The sequence below is a fragment of the Dysidea avara genome, chromosome 1 (genome assembly GCF_963678975.1).
Source record: "Dysidea avara chromosome 1, odDysAvar1.4, whole genome shotgun sequence".
Taxonomy (NCBI): Eukaryota; Metazoa; Porifera; class Demospongiae; order Dictyoceratida; family Dysideidae; genus Dysidea; species Dysidea avara.
Window position 1 is genome coordinate 29,461,968 of NC_089272.1, and position 19,785 is coordinate 29,481,752.

General features: G+C 38.1%; 1 protein-coding gene across 2 annotated transcripts in view; it reads left to right on the top strand.

The window, feature by feature from the left end:
* LOC136249498 (mucin-17-like) overlaps window positions 1-6,073 on the top strand; it is a 25,228-nt gene extending 19,155 nt beyond the window's left edge. Inside the window, exon 3 of one of the 2 annotated variants that reach the window (XM_066041524.1) lies at window positions 5,483-6,073. In XM_066041524.1, coding sequence (XP_065897596.1) covers window positions 5,483-5,874 — 392 coding nt within the window. In that variant the 3' untranslated portion in view covers window positions 5,875-6,073. The remainder of the gene's footprint in view (window positions 1-5,482) is intronic. The other variant, XM_066041532.1, reaches the window with a different exon arrangement.
* The last annotated feature ends 13,712 nt before the right edge of the window (window positions 6,074-19,785 follow it).

A 19,785-nucleotide genomic window follows, 5' to 3' on the forward strand; every position in this document is an offset into this window, starting at 1 on the left:
CAAGTGAATTTTTGTGCCACTTGGTCTTGGCAAAAAAATTCACCTAAATTGCCGTTATTAAAATTTTTACCATTAACCTACCATCACAGCCATTTCTTGGCCGCCACCTTGGATTTCACATCTTTTTTCACCATACCCTTTTTGAGGGCCGCACTGTTTTTTTACAGCTTGGCTGTTTTGGATTAGATTTCATTTCTTTTTGTATTTGTATACCCCAAAGCCGGCCTATGGCCAGCTTTGGGACTTTTTTTAATCTGTCTTTTTCTTTACTACAGGAAGAAGAAAATGTGAAGCAGATGTACTTTAAATATTTCTGATTTTATCAGTAAATGTACAAATTATATATATAATACATATATTTATCATAGAACTCTCCATGGTGGTTTCTTTGTAACTGAACACTCTACAAGGTGACTTCTTCTTGCTGCTCTCTCTGCAGGGTGAATGTTTGTAGCTGAACAATCTACAAGGTAACTTCTTCTTGCTGATCTCTCTACAGGGTGATTTGTTTGTAGCTGAACTATCTACAAGGTAACTTCTTTTAGCTGATCTCTCTACAGGGTGATTTGTTTGTAGCTGAATTCTGTGCAGGTGATTTGTTTGCAGCTGAGTTCTTTACAGAATGGTTTCTTTGTATCTGAACTCTCTACAAGGTAACTTCTTCTAACTGATCTTTCTACAGGGCAATTTGTTTGTGGCTAAATTTTCTACAGGGTGATTTCTTTGCAGCTGAACTCTCTACACGGTGGTTTCTTTGTAACTGAACTCTCTACTAGGTAATTTCTTCAAGCTGATCTCTCTACAGGGAGATTTGTTTGTAGCTGAACTCTCTACAGGTGATTTGTTTGCAGCTGAACTCTCTACATGATGGTTTCTTTGTAGCTGAACTCTCTACAAGGTAACTGATGTCTCTACACGGTCACTAGTTTGTAGCTGAACTCTCTACGTGGTGGTTTCTTTGTAACTGAACTCTCTACAAGGTGACTTCTTCTAGTTGATCTTTCAAGAGGGTGATTTGTTTGTAGCTGAACTCTCTACAAGGAAACTTCTTCTAGCTGATCTCTCTACAGGGAGATTTGTTTGTAGCTGAACTCTCTACAGGTGATTTCTTTGCAGCTGAACTCTCTACATGATGCTTTCTTTGTAGCTGAACTCTCTACAAGGTGACTTCTTCTAGCTGATCTTTCTACAGGGAGATTTGTTTGTAGCTGAACTCTCTACATGATGGTTTCTTTGTAACTGAACTCTCTACAAGGTAATTTCTTCTAGCTGATCTCTCTACAGGGAGATTTGTTTGTAGCTGAACTCTCTACAGGTGATTTGTTTGCAGCTGAACTCTCTACATGATGGTTTCTTTGTAGCTGAACTCTCCACAAGGTAACTTCTTCTAGCTGATCTTTCTACAGGGTGATTTGTTTGTAGCTGAACTCTATACAAGGAAACTTCTTCTAGCTGATCTCTCTACAGGGAGATTTGTTTGTAGCTGAACTCTCTACAGGTGATTTCTTTGCAGCTGAACTCTCTACATTATGGTTCTTTGTAGCTGAACTTTCTACAAGGTGACTTCTTCTAGCTGATCTTTCTACAGGGTGATTTGTTTGTAGCTGAACTCTCTACAGGTGATTTGTTTGCAGCTGAACTCTCTACATGATGGTTTCTTTGTAGCTGAACTCTCTACAAGGTAACTGATGTCTCTACAAGGTCACTAGTTTGTTGCTGAACTCTCTACGTGGTGGTTTCTTTATAACTGAACTCTCTACAAGGTGAATTCTTCTAGCTGATCTTTCTACAGGTGATTTGTTTGCAGCTGAACTCTCTACATGATGGTTTCTTTGTAGCTGAACTCTCTACAAGGTAACTTCTTCTAGCTGATCTTTCTATACAGGATGATTTGTTAGTAGCTGAACTCTCTACAAGGTAACTTCTTCTAGCTGATCTCTCTACAGGGAGATTTGTTTGCAGCTGAACTCTCTACATGATGGTTTCTTTGTAACTGAACTCTCTACTAGGTGACTCCTTCTAGCTGATCTTTCTACAGGGTGATTTGTTTGTAGATGAACTCTCTACAAGATAATTTCTTCTAGCTGATCTCTCTACAGGGAGATTTGTTTGTAATTGAACTCTCTACAGGTGATTTTTTTGTAGCTGATTTCTCTACATGATGGTTTCTTTGTAGCTGAACTATCTACAAGGTAACTTCTTCTATTGATCTCTCTACAGGGCGATTTGTTTGTAGTTGAACTCTCTACATGGTAGTTTCTTTGCAGCTGAACTCTACAAGGTGATTTCTTCTAGCTGAACTATCTCTTTCCATAGTTGCATGAACTCCCTACAAGGTAACTTCTTCTAGCTGATCTCTCTACAGGGTGAATTGTTTGTAGCTGATCACTCTACAGGGTGAATTGTTATTAGCTGATCTCTATACAGGTTACCTGTTTCTAGCTGATCTCTTGAATTCTCTTCAGGGTGACTGCTCTATTAGGATGACTGCTCTATTAGAGTATCTCGATCTCGCACTTGCTGCGCCAAGTTGGATTTCGTGTTATAACTCCGTGGCTTTAAGCCTTATTCTTCTACACCATTGAAGAGCCTTTCTAAGATGATTACTCCATCTATACAGCGATTTTCAAAGCATTACCCCAAGCGGTTTATCTGGTAGGCGTGGCAAGTAATAGTTTTTTATTAGCTAATCTCGATTGTGTAATTGTTACACACTGTTGTAGTGTTGGTTTTTTCGTTGTATCTTCCTGGTTTTTAGCTCGATTTCTTTCAAACCACAAAAGGTTTGAGGTGCAATAGTTTACCTATTCACCCACCGATTTTCAGCTTCTTCCCATACGCGGTTTACCCTGTAGGCGTGACAACATATTGGTGTTATATTTCGTGAATAATCGATCATAACTCTTTTCCTGTTTATCGTATCCTAGTCAAAGTTGGTACAGAGATGCGCCTTTATATCCCGCTTCAGTGTGCCAAATTTCAAGGCAATCGGATATGGCGTTCGCGTTTTATAGCAGTTTTTGTAAGTGTGCGAAAAGAGGAAGAAAAATAAGAAGAAAAAAACCCGAAGAAACTAAGCCAATTTTTGAAGTCGCATATCTCGGGAACGCTTGAAGCAATTTCGCTCAAATTTGGAATGTGGAGTGTTGAAGGTGGAGGGAGTGTCTACAGCAAAACTCGCCGTGTTTCATCAAGGCAGCACAGAGCTACGGAGGTTCGAAAATTGCGTTTTCTTCCTTCCTGTCAATATACTCACGGGTGTTGCGCGCCGGCTTCTTGGGCCGCACGACACACTACCGTGTGTCTTGATTTTTTCCTCTTTTCGCACACTTACAAAAACCGCTATAAAACGCGAACGCCACATCCGATTGCCTTGAAATTTGGCACACAGAAGGGGAGTATAAAGGCGCATCTCGGTACCAACTTTGGCTGGAATACGATAAACAGACAAAGAATTATGAGCGATTATTCACGAAAAATAACACCAATATGTTGTCACGTCTACGGGGTAAACCGCGTATGGGAAGAAGCTGAAAATCGGTGGGTGAATAGGTTAACTATTGAACCTCAAACCTTTTGTGGTTTGAAAGAAATCGAGCTAAAAACCAGGAAGATACAACGAAAACACCAACAGTGTGTAACAATTACGCAATCGAGATTAGCTAATAAAAAACGACTGCTTGTCACGCCTACCAGATAAACAGCTTGAGGTAATGCTTTGAAAATCGCTGTACAGATGGAGTTATCATCGTAGAAAGGCTCTTCAATGGTGTAGAAGAATCAGACTTAAAGCCACGGAGTTATAACATGAAATTCAACTTGGTGTAGCAAGTGCTAGATCGAGATACTCTAATAGAGCAGTCATCCTAATAGAGCAGTCACCCTGAAGAGAATTCAAGAGATCAGCTAGAAACAAGTAACCTGTATAGAGATCAGCTACAAAGAAACCACCATGTAGAGAGTTCAGCTGCAAACAAATCGCCCTGTAGAGAGATCAGCTAGAAGAAGTTACCTTGTAGAGAGTTCAGCTACAAAGAAACCATCATGTAGAGAGTTCAGCTGTAAACAAGCCACATGTAGAGAGTTCAGCTACAAACAAATCTCCCTGTAGAGAGATCAGCTAGAAGAAGTATCCTCTTAGAGAGTTCAGCTACAAACAAACCACCGTGTAGAAAGATCAGCTAGAAGAAATCACCTTGTAAAGAGTTCAGTTACAAAGAAACCACCATGTAGAGAGTTCAGCTACAAACTAGTGACCTTGTAGAGACATCAGCTAGAAGAAGTTACCTTGTAGAGAGTTCAGCTATAAAGAAACCATTCTGTAAAAAGCTCAGCTGCAAACAAATCACCTGTACAGAATTTAGCTACAAACAAATCACCCTGTAGAAAGATCAGCTAGAAGGAGTTACCTTGTAGAGAATTCAGTTACAAAGAAACCACCATGTAGAGAATTCAGCTACAAACTAGTGACCCTGTAGAGACATCAGTTTGAAGAAGTTACCTTGTAGAGAGTTCAGCTACAAAGAAACCATTCTGTAAAGAGTTCAGCTGCAAACAAATCACCAATATACAGAATTCAGCTACAAACAAATCACCCTGTAGAGAGATCAGTTAGAAGAAGTTACCTTGTAGAGAGTTCAGCTACAAACAAATCACCCTGTAGAGAGATCAGCTAGAAGATGTTACCTTGTAGAGAGTTCAGCTACAAACAAATCACCCTGTAGAAAGATCAGCTAGAACAAGTCACCTGTAGAGAGTTCAGCTACAAACAAACCACCATGTAGAGAGATCAGCTAGAAAAATTTACCTTGTAGATCGTTCAGCTACAAACAATTCACCCTGTAGAGAGAGAAGCTAGAAGAAGCCACCTTGTAGAGTATTCAGTTACAAAGAAACCACCATGGAGAGTTCTGTAATAAATATATGTATTGTATATATATATATATATATATATATATAATTTGTACATTTACTGATTAAATCAGAAATATTTAAAGTACATCTGCTTCATCTTTTCTTCTTCCTGTGGTAAAGAAAAAAAAGATATGTTAAAAAAGTCCCAAAGCTGGCCATAGGCCGGCTTGGGGTATACAAATACAAAAAGAAGTGAAATCTAATCCAAGACAGCCAAGCTGTAAAAAAAGAGTGCGGCCCTCAAAAAGGCTATGGTGAAAAAAGATGTGAAACCCAAGGTGGCGGCCAAGAAATGGCTGTGATGGTAGGTTAATGGTAAAAATTTTAATAACGACAATTCAGGTGAATTTTGTGCCAATTGACCAAGAGGCACCAAAATTCACTTGAATTGTCGTTATTAAAATTTTTACCATTAACCTACCATCACAGCCATTTCTTGGCCGCCACCTTGGATTTCACATCTTTTTTCACCATAGCCTTTTTGAGCGCTGCACTCTTTTTTTTACAGCTTGGCTGTTTTGGATTAGATTATATGTACTACATTACAATATTTTTAACCTTCTTACAGCAGGTTCACCATCAAGCTCAAACGACAGTCCTGTAATACTTATTGTGATATTTCCTGTCATTGCTGTTATCACTGTGGTTGGGATTGCTGTTCTGATTCTTGTTATTATTGTTGTGAAGAAGAAGGCCAACTCTTCTGCTCAACAAACACTTACAGTTCCACTGTATGAAACAATAGATGAACCTCCTGTTAGTAAAAATGAATTGAAAAATCCCACCTATAGTACTCCATGTGATAAAGACCCAATCACATCAACTGATAAAGTATTGTATGAGCCAGTGAGCTCACCCAGCTACACTGCTAATGATATTGAGTTACAACAGAATCCAGCCTATGCTACAAGTGATAAAGTGATCATGGATGATAATCCTGCTTATAAAGCCTTGAAGTGATTGATGCAGTAGTGAAACATTTCTTTTTTCATTTAAACTATTACACACACACACACACACAATCTATCACTATACTACTAAACTTTAAATGCAACGTGTATTCACTTTTGTGCTAATACAATAATCATTGTTTTTAAGTGCATGCACTTGTAATTTATTTTGAAGTTGTTGGTATGTATTTTTATGTAGAGTAGCTACTGTAAACGGATATCATACAATTAAGCTCTGTCACAGTAGACTTATTACAGAGATCATTGAGAGTTAAATTGGCTGATATTATATTGTATGGCGTAACGGAGTGTTCTGTACTGTGACAAATTGCATAATTACTAAATCCACAAAATTGGCTACTAAAAGTTTACAGTTACTGTATATGTTCACCAGCAAAATGATAGACTATGTGAACTTGTATGTATGCTGTGATCCATTATTCATACCATAATTATGTATACCATATGTAGGGTCCGCAACACGAAACATTGATATCCTCCAATCAACTACCTAACTATTGTCATGTGTTAGGCTAAGTGTAACTTGATAGCTTTATTGATTTGAATGAATTTGTACTATCACGATTGTACAAATCAATGGTTTGACCAATATTAGAATACGAAAATGTAATTTGGGGACCCCATTATGTATTAGATCAACGTAAACGTGAGGGTGTGCAATGGCATGCTACAAAACTAGTACCATCTTTAAAAGATAAATCTTACATAGATCGACTGACATCAATGAATTTACCATCTCTTTTGTACAGGCACAGACGTGGTGATTTAATATTTCTTTTCAAGATATTGAATGATTACTTCAATCTGGATCACTCCAACTTTTTTACTTTCTCCCACAATACACAAACTAGAGGTCATGCGTATAAATTACTTAAGCCCCCTGCCCACCATTCATGTCGGGTCAACTATTTTGGTACTAGAGTAATTAATGACTGGAACAATCTTACAAGTGATATTGTAGGTAATTCTTCATTAAATAATTTTAAATCAGCTATAGATAATTACTTTTATGACTATAGATTTATGTTAATGTAATAATTAGCTATATTCATAGTTAATTTTTGTTTATTGCATCTAATTTATGTATGTGTATGTATGTAATTGAATGGGTGTACAGGCTTCTAAGCCTCAACCCAAATCACATCATAATCATAATCATAACACCAGCGTGGCAGCCAAGTTTATCACTTTCTTCTGATAGAAAACGATACAAGTGTCTTAAAATCACGTGATTTTTCGTTGCAGCGGTTCGTAGGGTTCTTCGTATGCCACGATATTCACTCTCAACCTTGTTCAAGTAGTCTATCATCAACTCAAAGTATTGGTGGTTTGATTTTATTGGTCAGTTTCTGGTGGCAGCACGGTCTGTGCAGCTTTTTGGTGACAGACAAAATGCTTCTTCCTCTGGAGCACAGAACAAGCAGAGCAGCAACTGCGTCGTGGATCAGCAGCGACCAGTACTAGGTAAAGTACCTGCATGCGGAGTATGGTTACAATTGAAGCTTGTTAGCCATCTGGCTGAGCCATCTATATGCTGAAATTTGGCCAAAATGACGCGATGTTTGCAAACAAATACCAGAATGGTTGATACATCAGTGAGACAGTCTCCAACAGCAAGGATGCGAAGCTTATAAACACCTAACAATACGGCTACCTCGCCCAGTAAACACATAGAGCAATCCAATGCATGAAATAAGCACTCACATCAGATAGAAATTCAAATCGCGCGGGAATACCCAAAAAATCGCTTTCATTTCTGAATAGGAACCATGCAGTGTGCTCCTTTTTGTAAATATTTGTGTTAATTGTTTTTATTATTATTATTAGCGCTTACAGTGACCAGCACTGAAGGTCTGACAGCAACATGTGCTGCAGCCTTAGGATTACCTAACCTAATTTCAAGGACTTAGACCTAATGACTTGTAGGCGTGGTCTGGGGCAGTGCAGGTGTGTTTTTATGCATTTGATGGCATCATAGGGAGAGTCTTAGACTGCTGGGCTTATCGAGATGTTGAACCTAATGCACACAAACTGATTGTCACTTGATTCCAAGTGATTTTAAGGTCTTTGGAATAGATTATGGTATTTTCCGAGATTTGAATATCGATCACGTGAGTGCCTATTTCATGCATTGGATTGCTCTATGCGTTTACTGGATGAGATAACCGTATTGTTAGGTGTTTATAAGCTTCGTATCCTTGCTGTTGGAGACTGTCTCACTGATGTATCAACCATTCTGGTATTTGTTTGCAAACATCACGTCATTTTGACCCAATTTCAGCATATAGATGGCTCAGCCAGATGGCTAACAAGCTTCAATTATAACCATACTCCGCATGTAGGTACTTTACCTAGTACTGGTCATTGCTGACCCACGGCGCAGTTGATGCTCTGCTTGTCCTGTGCTCCAGAGGAAGAAACACCGCCTGGTGTACCTATTTATGTTTTTTGGTCTGATTCTTCTACAGATTCTCCTGCTGGTTGGTACAGAGCTAATGTCACCTCCTATCATTGTGATGGTTCCTGTAGTTTACATTATGACAACGGTGATATAGAGCCGTCAGTGGATGTACATACTGTTGAGTGGTGTTTTGCTGGTCCTTACCGTAAGAACTTTCGAGTCGATAAACCGATTAATACCCAACCTTCAGCTTCTGTTAGGGCAGCTTTTGCTGAACCAAAGACTTGTTCCTGCAATGTTCACAAAGCAAAAGGTTTTGCTGATGATTTGACTGTCATTTCTAGTAAAGTTGACTTGCATTCATTAGTGCTGAAAGCTGCTGACATCTGCTTTGAGTTTCAACCTCCCAAATGCATATCCCTTCATTTTAATGGCCATTGTGTCATGCCCACTACAGAGTTCTCAATGTCTAATGGTAATACTATCAATATCTGTAGTATTAACTGTACGAAATGTCTAGGCAAGACAATTGGTATTTCTCCCACTGCTACTCGTAAGCTGGCCTCTGACAACATCAAACAGCAAATCTTATTGTATCTCCAGCGTATTGACAACTGTTCTATTAGAGGGGAATACAAAGTGTGGATCCTTAAAAACTTTGTTACATCTGTTCTTCACTTTCATATTGCTGTGGAGAGGCTTACAATGTCATCCATTCAATCTGCTCAATCATCTGTGCTGAGGTTTGTGAAACAGCGGCTAAATTTACCTCGTAATTGCACTCCAGGAACTGTTTTCCATTCTGGTGTTGCTAAGCTATCTTATATCCTGGCTGTTGAACATTCTGTTGACCCAATTATTGTTGAATTGCGGCATTCTCTCTTGTCTAATGTCTTTCAGGATGCACCAGATGTTGTTTTTGATGCTCTTTCTGCTGCTAAATCTTCAGTTTCTAACATCCATTCCTCTACTTTTAAAAGCAAGGCTCGTACCAGTTTACGGTCCTCTCATGTTCGCTATTGGAATTCCACTCTTGAACCATTGACTGTACAGAATATATTTCTGGATATAGTTGCCCTAGAAAAAAATTGTCCATTGTGGAAGAGATTAATGTATGGTTTACCTGAAAAGCAACTTTCTTTCTTATTGCGTGCCGGTTGTGACACCTTACCAACACTTATGAATCTGACTCACTGGAATGTAATCACTAGTCCAGTGTGTACCCTTTGTCACTGTACTCAACCAACAACTAACCATATTTTAACTGGTTGTTCCATTGCACTTGATCAAGGCAGATACACTTGGTGTCATGACTCTGTTCTGCAGGTTCTTGTTCGCAACTTTAAGAAAGGTTTACCACCATGTTATGAGATTTATGCAGATCTTCCTGGCCACCAGGCAAGTGTTAGTCCCCCAAGTACTATTTCGCCTCATATTACATCTACCTTGAGCAGACCTGATCTTGTGGTAGTTTCCATAGATTCCATCACATTATTAGAACTCTCTGTAGTTACTAATACTGAACATCACCTTTTAGCTGCAAGGAACCGTAAAGAAGATTGCTATGGTTCATTACTGACTGATCTTCAACAGGCTGGATTTTCAGTTAATCTTGTGACAAATGAGGTTGGCTGTTTGGGCCATTTCATGCCACAAACTGTCTCTAAACTAAGCGATGTATGCCATCTACAAAAGAATACTATTCGTTGTATTCTTCAGCAAGCAGCTCGTGTTGTAATCTCCTGTTCATACAGATCTTTAATTCCCGTGCTTCCACTACTTGGGATGTAGTTGATCTGTTTACCTGTTGAGAAGCCATGTATAATTGTTTAGTTTTGTATGTAGTTTTTTTTTTTGGTCTTGCCAGGGCTCCATACTTTTTAGTAATAACTTGGTAACCCTGAGACTGGACTCCTGACCCTTTGTTCATGTAATTGTCAATTATTATGACGTTTATCTCTCTTTTGTCTATCGCCAAAAAGCTGCACAGATCGTGCTGCCACCAGAACCTGACCAATAAAATCAAACCACCAATACTTTGAGTTGATGATAGACTACTTGAACAATGTTGAGAGTGAATATCGTGGCATACGAAGAACGGTACGAACCACTGCAACGAAAAATCACGTGATTTTAAGACATTTGTATCGTTTTCTACCAAAAGAAAGTGACAAACTTGGCTGCCACGCTGGTGTTATTCAAGTTACACTTAGCCTAACACATGACAATACTTAGGTAGTTGATTGGGGGACATCGATTTTTCGCGTTGCGGACCCTACCATATGTATGCTTGGACTAATTCACCGTATCTTTGCCCCCACTCATTCACCTTCTACATTGGTTAGACTGTATGTATCATTTAATTTAGTAAGATCACAGTTACTCTACTGTACGTAAGTTTGGCGTCCTCACTTAATGAAAAACATTTTAAACCTTGAAAGAATACAACGTCGTGCCACTAAATACATCTTGAATGATTACACTAGTCAGTTGTTGCAAAGATTGTTTGATAAATCTGAGGCTCCTTCCTTTAATGTACATATTTGAACTTCAAGACATACTGTTTGCTATTAAATCTATCAAATCATCAACTAATCAGTTCAACATCAATAACTACATCACTTTCAACTCTACCAATACTAGATCAGGCTCCAGCAACAAACCCTTGTTACCTCAACATCTTAACAACATATCACGACATTCTTATTTTCATCATTTACCATCCCTGTGGAATTCCATTATGATACACATTCTAGACCTAAACATGTCAGTTTGTTTGTTGAAATCTAAACTGAAATCATATCTATGGGACCATTTCCTGACTAACTTTGATGAAAACAACAACTGCACTCTACATTACTTGTGTCTATGCTCCAGAAGTCACCAAACTAAACCTCCAACTACCAATTTTAATCACTTATAATCTTAACTATGTACTGATTTACTTATTAGTAGTTAGTATTAACTGTACGTATTTTATGGCTGTTGGTTGCTACCAACAGACCTTTGGTGTTTTTTTTCCTTACACCATAAAGCCTAAATAAATAAATAAATAATATGCATTTACATAATTATACTGATAGAGTTTCCACTCAAAAAAGGAAGATGTTTCATTTTGTTGTTTCTGGAGATTTTCACACAGATTTACCTTTAAGATACAGCAAACAAGTGCTTATTTGTTATTAGAATGTTTGCAGCAGTTGCTATTAGCACCATTTTAACATACGTAAATATCCAAAAAGTGGTCACGTGACCAAAAATCCCTTCAAATTGGATTTCCACTGCAAAATAAGATGATGCCTCAGCCTTTTTCATTGTTTCAGATGATTTTCGTGCAGGCTGACCTTAAGATAAACCGAACAAGTGCTAATATATTATTAAACTGTTTATTACTTTCAATATCAGTGCAGTTTTAACTGTAAATACCCAAAAAGTGGTCACATGGCCAACAATCCCATTACAACTATAAAGTATGTGCTATAACACTACAAGATGTAGAAGTCTTCATTGTAAGGCAAGAAAATACATTAATTCTTACTTCGGTCAACCTATAATACAGTGATGTTCTAATAAGCTGCCCAATTTAACTATTATGATATTTTTGGTCACGTGACTACTTCTGTAAGTTTTTGTGTGATAAACTTATGCTGATACCCAATACTACAAGCAATCGAACAATAAATTAGTACTAATTATCTTAAAGGTCAGTCTGTGTGAAAACCACCAGAAACAACAAAAGGAAGTGAGTTGGAAACCCTAATATACAGTGAAACCTCCTTTATCCAGATGTCTATTATCTGGCACCTCCATTGTCTGGACGGTCCAAATTAATCACATGCACATGGCTTGTAGTCTATTGACAACAATGATACAAGGAAGGAGCCTAAGGTTTGCCTGTTAGGTGATTTGTTTATTCTGCTAATAATAGCTACTGCTTGGTTGCTAGGTGATAAAGCATTTTTAAGGCTCAGAGAAGTGACCATGAATGCCTGCCTCTACCCACTAAACTGTCTAGTACAAACTGATAGCAATAATAACATTATTTTAAAACAGTTATTTCAGCATACTGTATTAGCATGCATTTCTTATGACATTTCTGTGTACCAGACTGCCTAGATAAGAGACTCTGAGGTTCCACTGTACAGCTAACTGATTAAGAGAATTCATATATACTTCACACTGAAGTTATTGGCTATCACTAAAACAACAGTCTCACCATCATAACAATGTAAACAATTTGATAGACATCAGAAGCCATATATGTTCACTAATGATTACATTTATGGTAAAATGATAATACCATTCATATCCACTCAGCTAGATTTTTCTGGCGTCTACTTGCTAAGTGCTGTTTTCACAAGTTGATAGCATATGGGAGAGCTATGACAATAACAATCGCTGTTGCTATCACATTATTATATATATAGTTCATAAAAAGAATGGCACAACCAACATGATGTGCTTATTGTTAATGTCAGTTGATCAGTACTAAGTTTTATATACATGTACAGTAACTAATCAGTGCAAGGTACAGTAGCAGGGGCGGATCTAGGATTTAAGAAGGGGGGGGGGGTGCTAACATGGACATTTATATATGCAGCAAGATAGTTGATACAACTAGTGTGAGAAACACACTCAGCATGTGGAGCATGCTCTATCTAGAGGGGCCTGGGGGAATGCTCCCACAGGAAAATTTTGCAAATTTGGCCTACTGAGATTGAATTTGGCAGTAATTTTGAGAGAAAAATGATGACACTTTGTTTATGTGATACCATTATTCCCCTACAGCTTGTCAATATAACTAAAGGATGCAGATATGTAGCTAAAATTCAATCTTAGACTAGCATCTTAAATTAAAGAACTATAGTAGTGGAAACATATGGGTATCAGCTGCACATGATCAAATTTAGTGTTTTGAAGTATAGCATAATTATTTTACAGTCTCATGGCTCAAACTACACTGGCTGTCCAAACAGTAGAGAGGGTAAGTGGGAGTGGAGAGGGCAAGTAGACTGACTCACCAATGTATGGAGTGCATGTGCACTCAGCTGTATATAATTCTCCAGCTAGAGGGGCTCTAGATCTGGTGGCATATATACTCCCAGACCCCCTGGGAATTTTTGGAAAACGGCTATCACAAGATTGAATCTAGAAGCTATTTTTAACCAAATGTGGGTACAAGATAAATGAGTTCAGGTGGAAGTAATTTTAATTTAAATGAGTTCAGTTGGAAGTAATTTTAGTTAAAAAACAGAACTATACACTGTTTCTTGTTATTAGATTTGAAAATGTATAATAGTGGTTAGTGCTGAAACGATTATTCGGTTATTTGACTATTCGGTCGGCATGACACTATTCGATTCGTTAACACACTATTCAAATAATTGTTAGCACTTTGTACACTTTATTCAGATGGAAAAGCCAGCCTTGAAACTTAAGAAGTGATGTATCTATGATGTGAAAGTTCAGTTTTAGAAAATATAGAAATAGCTCTTGGGCTTTACCTTGCTCCCTCACAAAAGGTTTCAGTACTTATTCAATAGAAGTATAAGCTTAAAGAATAATCGAATATTCAGTCATTTGTTAACAACTATTCAAAAGTAAAAATTGCTATTCGTTTCAGCACTAATAGTGGCTTGTCAAAGAGGATAAAGAGTGTATAGACAGTATAGTTAATTGAATGTAAGGTCAAGGAGAATATTTAAAACACACTGAGGATTTGATCTACTTCATATGTAGCCACTGTTCTGAAGTGCAGGTTGCTATTTCAATCTAACTTAAAATGATGGATCCATCCATCATTATAATTGTTTTACAGCTATAGTCTACAAAATTACAACTAGTTTTTGGCACAACTAAGCCCTTTTTAGCACACAATGATCATAACAACATAAATGCTGCAGTATTATTAAGCTTAAAGTTGAATTTCAAGGGATTTGATAGTGCAAACTCCAAAGCTGCTAGATTTATACAAATGTAGCATGTGATTTGATCAAGCAAGGGAAACAAAAACGAACAGTTCTCAGATGTTGCGGCCTTGTGAACTTTATGTAAGCTAAGAAATTCACTATTATAAAAGACTACTGTTTTACTTGCAAGAGAAGCATTTCAACCCGAGAATCAAGTTTGTAGCAGAGCCTAAAAAACTTGAACTATATGACAGAAAAGGTTATTTTCAGAATAGATTTTCAATTAATGATGTTTTATACAATTTATAGTACATTAAAGATATAAATCTTTTACCTGAAGTGATTGGTATATGGCAGGATGTTTGGTACAGTGGTGAGGGTAGTAGTGCACAGGTCTAGAACACTCTGGTAACTTCTTGAAAATTATAGTTTTAATGTTGGATGTTCTAATACAGTAGTTGGCTGTTCTATTAGAGTATGTCGGATTAAGCAACTTCTAAAGTAAGACTTACTCCAAAAGTAGAATTTTGAACCCCTTTTAGTAATTCTTGGATAAGATTAGCTGTAGGACCAGGTATCCTACAGACCTTTAGCACTTGTGCTGTAAAGCATTAATAAATAAACTAGTGTCCATTTGGTTCTACTTGGGGTACTTAGAGACAATGAGTTACTCTCTAGAATTCCTATGGATATAATTCCATGAAAATAACAAGGAGAAAACATCCTGACCACCTGGTAGACTCCTGTAAGCGTTCGAGCGTAAATCGGATGGCTGCAGGTTCGAGGCTACCTAGGTCCAGTCATGGATTTTTTCTCCTTTCTCCAACTTTTCAAACACATCTTAAGTAGCTAAAGTCTTTGAGCAGGCTGGAGGTGTCCTACAGACCTTCAGCACTTATGCTGTAAAGCATTAATAAAATTGAAAAAATAAATTAGCTATTCCCCTTGCTCTTTCCATCTTTTCGTTGCCCATACATGTGTATAAAATGCTACTGCACCTGTAGTAAAGGTTCTAAAAGCTTCCTAGCTTGCTCAATATAAATTTTGGAGGGGGGGGGTGCTTCAGCGCCCCAAGCACCCCCCAAATCTGCCCTTGAGTAGTATGTGTGCATGTAACACATTACCTGAGTATGTCATTATTGTAATCTAAATGATTATTTGATCCTTAATTAATTAACTTCATGTACTGTGTGCATATTTTTTGGGTACAGGGGTGTACCGAGGGGGGTTTCCAGGGGTTTCAGGAAACCCCTTTGGATGTTACACACTACTTGAAACATTAAGAAATTGAAACTTTAGGTTTCCAGAATTTAAAATCTATCATGGAACAGGACACATTAATTTTTAAACTTTCCTCTTAGTTAAATAATAGTTTCTCACCTGATAGCAACACTTTCTGAATTATGATTTTGGTGAAAAGATCGTCGATGAGATACTCTATTAAATAAAGCAGTCAGGTAATATAAACTACTCTAATATAACAGTCACTTAGCTGTCCCTTTTCAAAATTCCTGCATATGCCCCTGGGATACAGTACTTATAGATCAATACATATATGATACCTAATACAATCTGCTTGTGTTGAAAATGACAAATAGTGATGTGTACTTTATTACTGGAAACTAAGGCTGAGGTATATAAATTAATCCTTGTTTTAGACTATTCCAACAAAATTCCTTGTTTCCCATTTCATTTACCTTTAAAATACATGCAGGCGGGCAGTTCATTATCTATTATTCATTACAGATATTTTCACAAATTTTTGAAATTCATAACTAACTTACAGGTAAGAATACAGTAGAAATATTTAAACTAAGAACTTTAACAGTGAAAAGCTAGCTAAAAGAGTTTTCTGAATGCTAAACTAGTTAGCTACTGCTATGCTGCCTATGTAGTCACAGGATAAATAATGAATATTGACAGCAATAATGAATGACCATGCAGGAAGAGAATCTGCATGAGGGAGGGAAATGAGAAACAATGAACTTTCTAGGCCGGAGTCAGTGTTGCTAGGAGTGGCCTTAAAGGTAGCATAATTCCCAGCATATGTCTCTCCCACCTTACTGTTTTATTAGAGTATATCAACACAGCAGAGGTAAAGCCTATAGGATCAAGACACACGGTAGTATGTCGTGCGGCCCAAGAATCCGGCGCGCCACACCATGAGTATATTTACAGAAAGAAAGAAAAAAAGAAAACGTCATTATCACACCTTTGTATCTCGGTGATCCCTTATCCGATTGGAACTAAATTTGCTGCAGAGTTACCCGCCAGCCAGGGGAATTTACATTCCAAATTTGAAGGAATGGCAATAAAGTATTATGGACTAGCAACACACGTACATACTGAAAACTACACCACATAGGTGGCGGAAAGGGGGGGGGGGGGGGGGGGCTAGGGGCTAGGGGCTAAAGTCCCCCCTCAAAATGATATCACACCGAAATTACCTTTCTTGGAGTGGAGCTGAAAACCGTGATAAAGATCGAGATACTCTAATAGAGCAGTCACTCTAATAAAATAGTCAGTGTGTAGCGAGCTATGTAAGGATTTTTATGTAGTTTATCAGCTAGAAATGGTAGCTGGTGAGGTGGAAAGCTCTTGTGAGTTGGTTGTGAACTTTTTTTTTTTTTTTTTGGTCTCACCTTACCAAACTATAGAAATAAGTCTGGGTCAGCCCAGCCCCCCCCCCCATATCAACTACTTCCTCCGCCGCTGCTACACCATAGTACTACCAAGAGTTAATAATAGCTCTTGCTACTACTTATTACCTAACTATATACTTATTACTAGCTACGTACTTAACTTAACCAATGGAAATCGTTCCAGCCATTTCCGAGATACGAGCTGCCAAAGTTTCAATTTTTTTTCTTCTTCTTTTTCGTGTTTTCGCACACTTGCAAAAATTGCTATAAAACGCAAACGTGTACTCCGATCGCCTTGAAATTTGGCACACAGAAAGAGAGTCCAAAGGCGAGTCCTAGCATCACATTTGGCGCAAATCCGATGAATGGTTCAGGAGTTATGACCAATTATTCGCGTAAAACAAGATCGATTTGTTGTCACGCCTACAGGGTAAACCGCTTCATGAAATTAGTTGAAAATTGCTATATAGATGGAGTAGCCATCGTACGAGTGCCTTGTAGTGGTTTGAAAGGAATCGAGATAAAGACCATGGAAATATGATACAAAATCCAACCTGTGTCAGAATTACGCGATCGATTTTTATGAATAAAAAAGTATTAGTTTTCATGCCGGCCTACTAGGCAAACCGCTTAGAGCAATGATAGGGTCCGCAACGTGAAATTTCGACCTCCAAGAATCAACTGCCAAACCACCCACAAATGCTAGGCTAGGTATCACTTAGAAAATTCCAGATTGGCGTTATTTTTCATTAACGTCTTGTCGTGCAAATCGGCGAATATGCTTACAAACTACGAGATTTTTTTCTATATCTTCAAGGAAATGTCTTTTAAAGCTACAATACGCACTCTCAACCTTTCTTACTAACTGTACTCTAAACTAAAACCATCAGTGGCTGCATTGTCTGGAGAAATTTCCAGCCGCAGTATCGCGAAAATGAAATTTCGGACTCGAAAAAAATTTCGATGCCACTGGAACACACAGTAGCAATGCCAAAGTAACCCTCCCAGGTCAAACTAGTCTGGCATGGGTCTAACTACTATCACACCAAATATCATCGAATTCCAAAGTTGTTTGCCATCTGGCTGGGCTCGACGGCTGTCAAAAATTCGTCAAAAATGCCAATTTTATTCACTGACGGGAACTTTTGCTATCCAGATGTGCTAGTTTACTTCTCAAAAGCTTGCTAGACCCACATCCAGTAGCTTTCATTCATAGGGTTGGTCTGGCAGCTCTTCTAGTGACCTCAAATATCACCAAATGCCGATATCCACGAATTTTGCCGATATCGACCAATTTACAATGCGTTAAAGAAATCTTGCACACCAAACGTGATGCTTTGTCTCTCTTAAGTCATGCTATATCCTTGTTTAGTTATATTCATCGATAGGGTGGCACTGGCAGCTCTCTCATTGAGGCCAAAATCCATCAAAATGCCCATCTCACCATTTGTCATCAGTTTTAGGAAGTTTTACATGTCAAACATGCTGGTTTACCTCTCTACATCCTTGCTGGACGATTCAATCACCTTCGTCTGTGTAGGCAGCTTTCATCAGTCTCTTGAAAACGTCAGAACACGCCAATTTCGCGCAACCATCAAAACCAGTTAATGCTTATTTTGTTTCATTGGTTCCACGCAAGAATGACAGGAAAACCAGCAGAAATGTAATAGGGCGCAAATGGAGTTAGTCTAGCTCTAAATATTGTACTCTACATGTTTATAAAAATGAGTACCGAAATGAAAATTCCGATTATCAAAACCACAATCGAAATTTCCATTCGTGTAGTGTTCCGAAGGATGGATATTTAAAACCAGACTAACTACAGTTGGGTTATGGGTTATGTAATATTTCTGCTGGGTTTTCGTGGAATAAATGAAACAAAATAAGCAGTAAGTGGTGTTGATGGTTGTGCCCAATTGGCGTGTTCTTACATTTTCATGAGAGACTGAAGAAAGGTGCATACACAGACGGAGGTGATTGAAACGTCCAGTAAAGATGTAGAGGCAAACCAGCATATTTGACTAGTAAAATTTCCTAAAACTGTTGACAAATGGTGAGATGGGCATTTTGATGGATTTTAGCCTCAATAAGAGAGCTTCCAGTGCCACCCTATGGACAAATATAACTAAACAATGATGTAGCATGACTTTAGAGAGACAAAGCATCACGTTTGGTGTGCAAGATTTCTTTAACGCATTGTAAATTGGTCGATATCGGCAAAATTCGTGGATATCGGCATTTGGTAGTTTTTGAGGTCGCTAGAAGAGCTGCCAGACCAACCCTATGAATGAAAGCTACTGGATGTGGGTCTAGCAAGCTTTTGAGAAGTAAACTAGCACATCTGGATAGCAAAAGTTTCCGTCAGTGAATAAAATTGGCATTTTTGACGAATTTTTGACAGCCGTCGAGCTCAGCCAGATGGCAAACAATTTTGGAATTCGATGATATTTGGTGTGATAGTAGTTGGACTCATGCCAGACCAGTTTGACATGGGAGGGTTACTTTGGCATTGCTACTGTGTGTTCCAGTGGCATCGAAACTTTTTTCGAGTCCGAAATTTCATTTTCGCGATACTGTGGCTGGAAATTTCTCCAGACAATGCAGCCACTGATGGTTTTAGTTTAGAGTACAGTTAGTAAGAAAGGTTGAGAGTGCGTATTGTAGCTTTAAAAGACATTTCCTTGAAGATATAGCAAAAAATCTCATAATTTGTAAGCATATTCGCCGATTTGCACGACAAGACGTTAATGAAAATAATGCCAATCTGGCATTTTCTAAGTGGTACCTAGCCTAGCATTTGTGGGTAGTTTGGTAGTTGATTCTCGTAGGTCGAAATTTCACGTTGCGGACCCTAGCAATGAGCTGTAAATCGGTGCATAGCTGCATAGAAAGACCTTGCAGTAGTACAGAAGAATCGGATTACAAACCACTGAGTTATGATTCGAAAG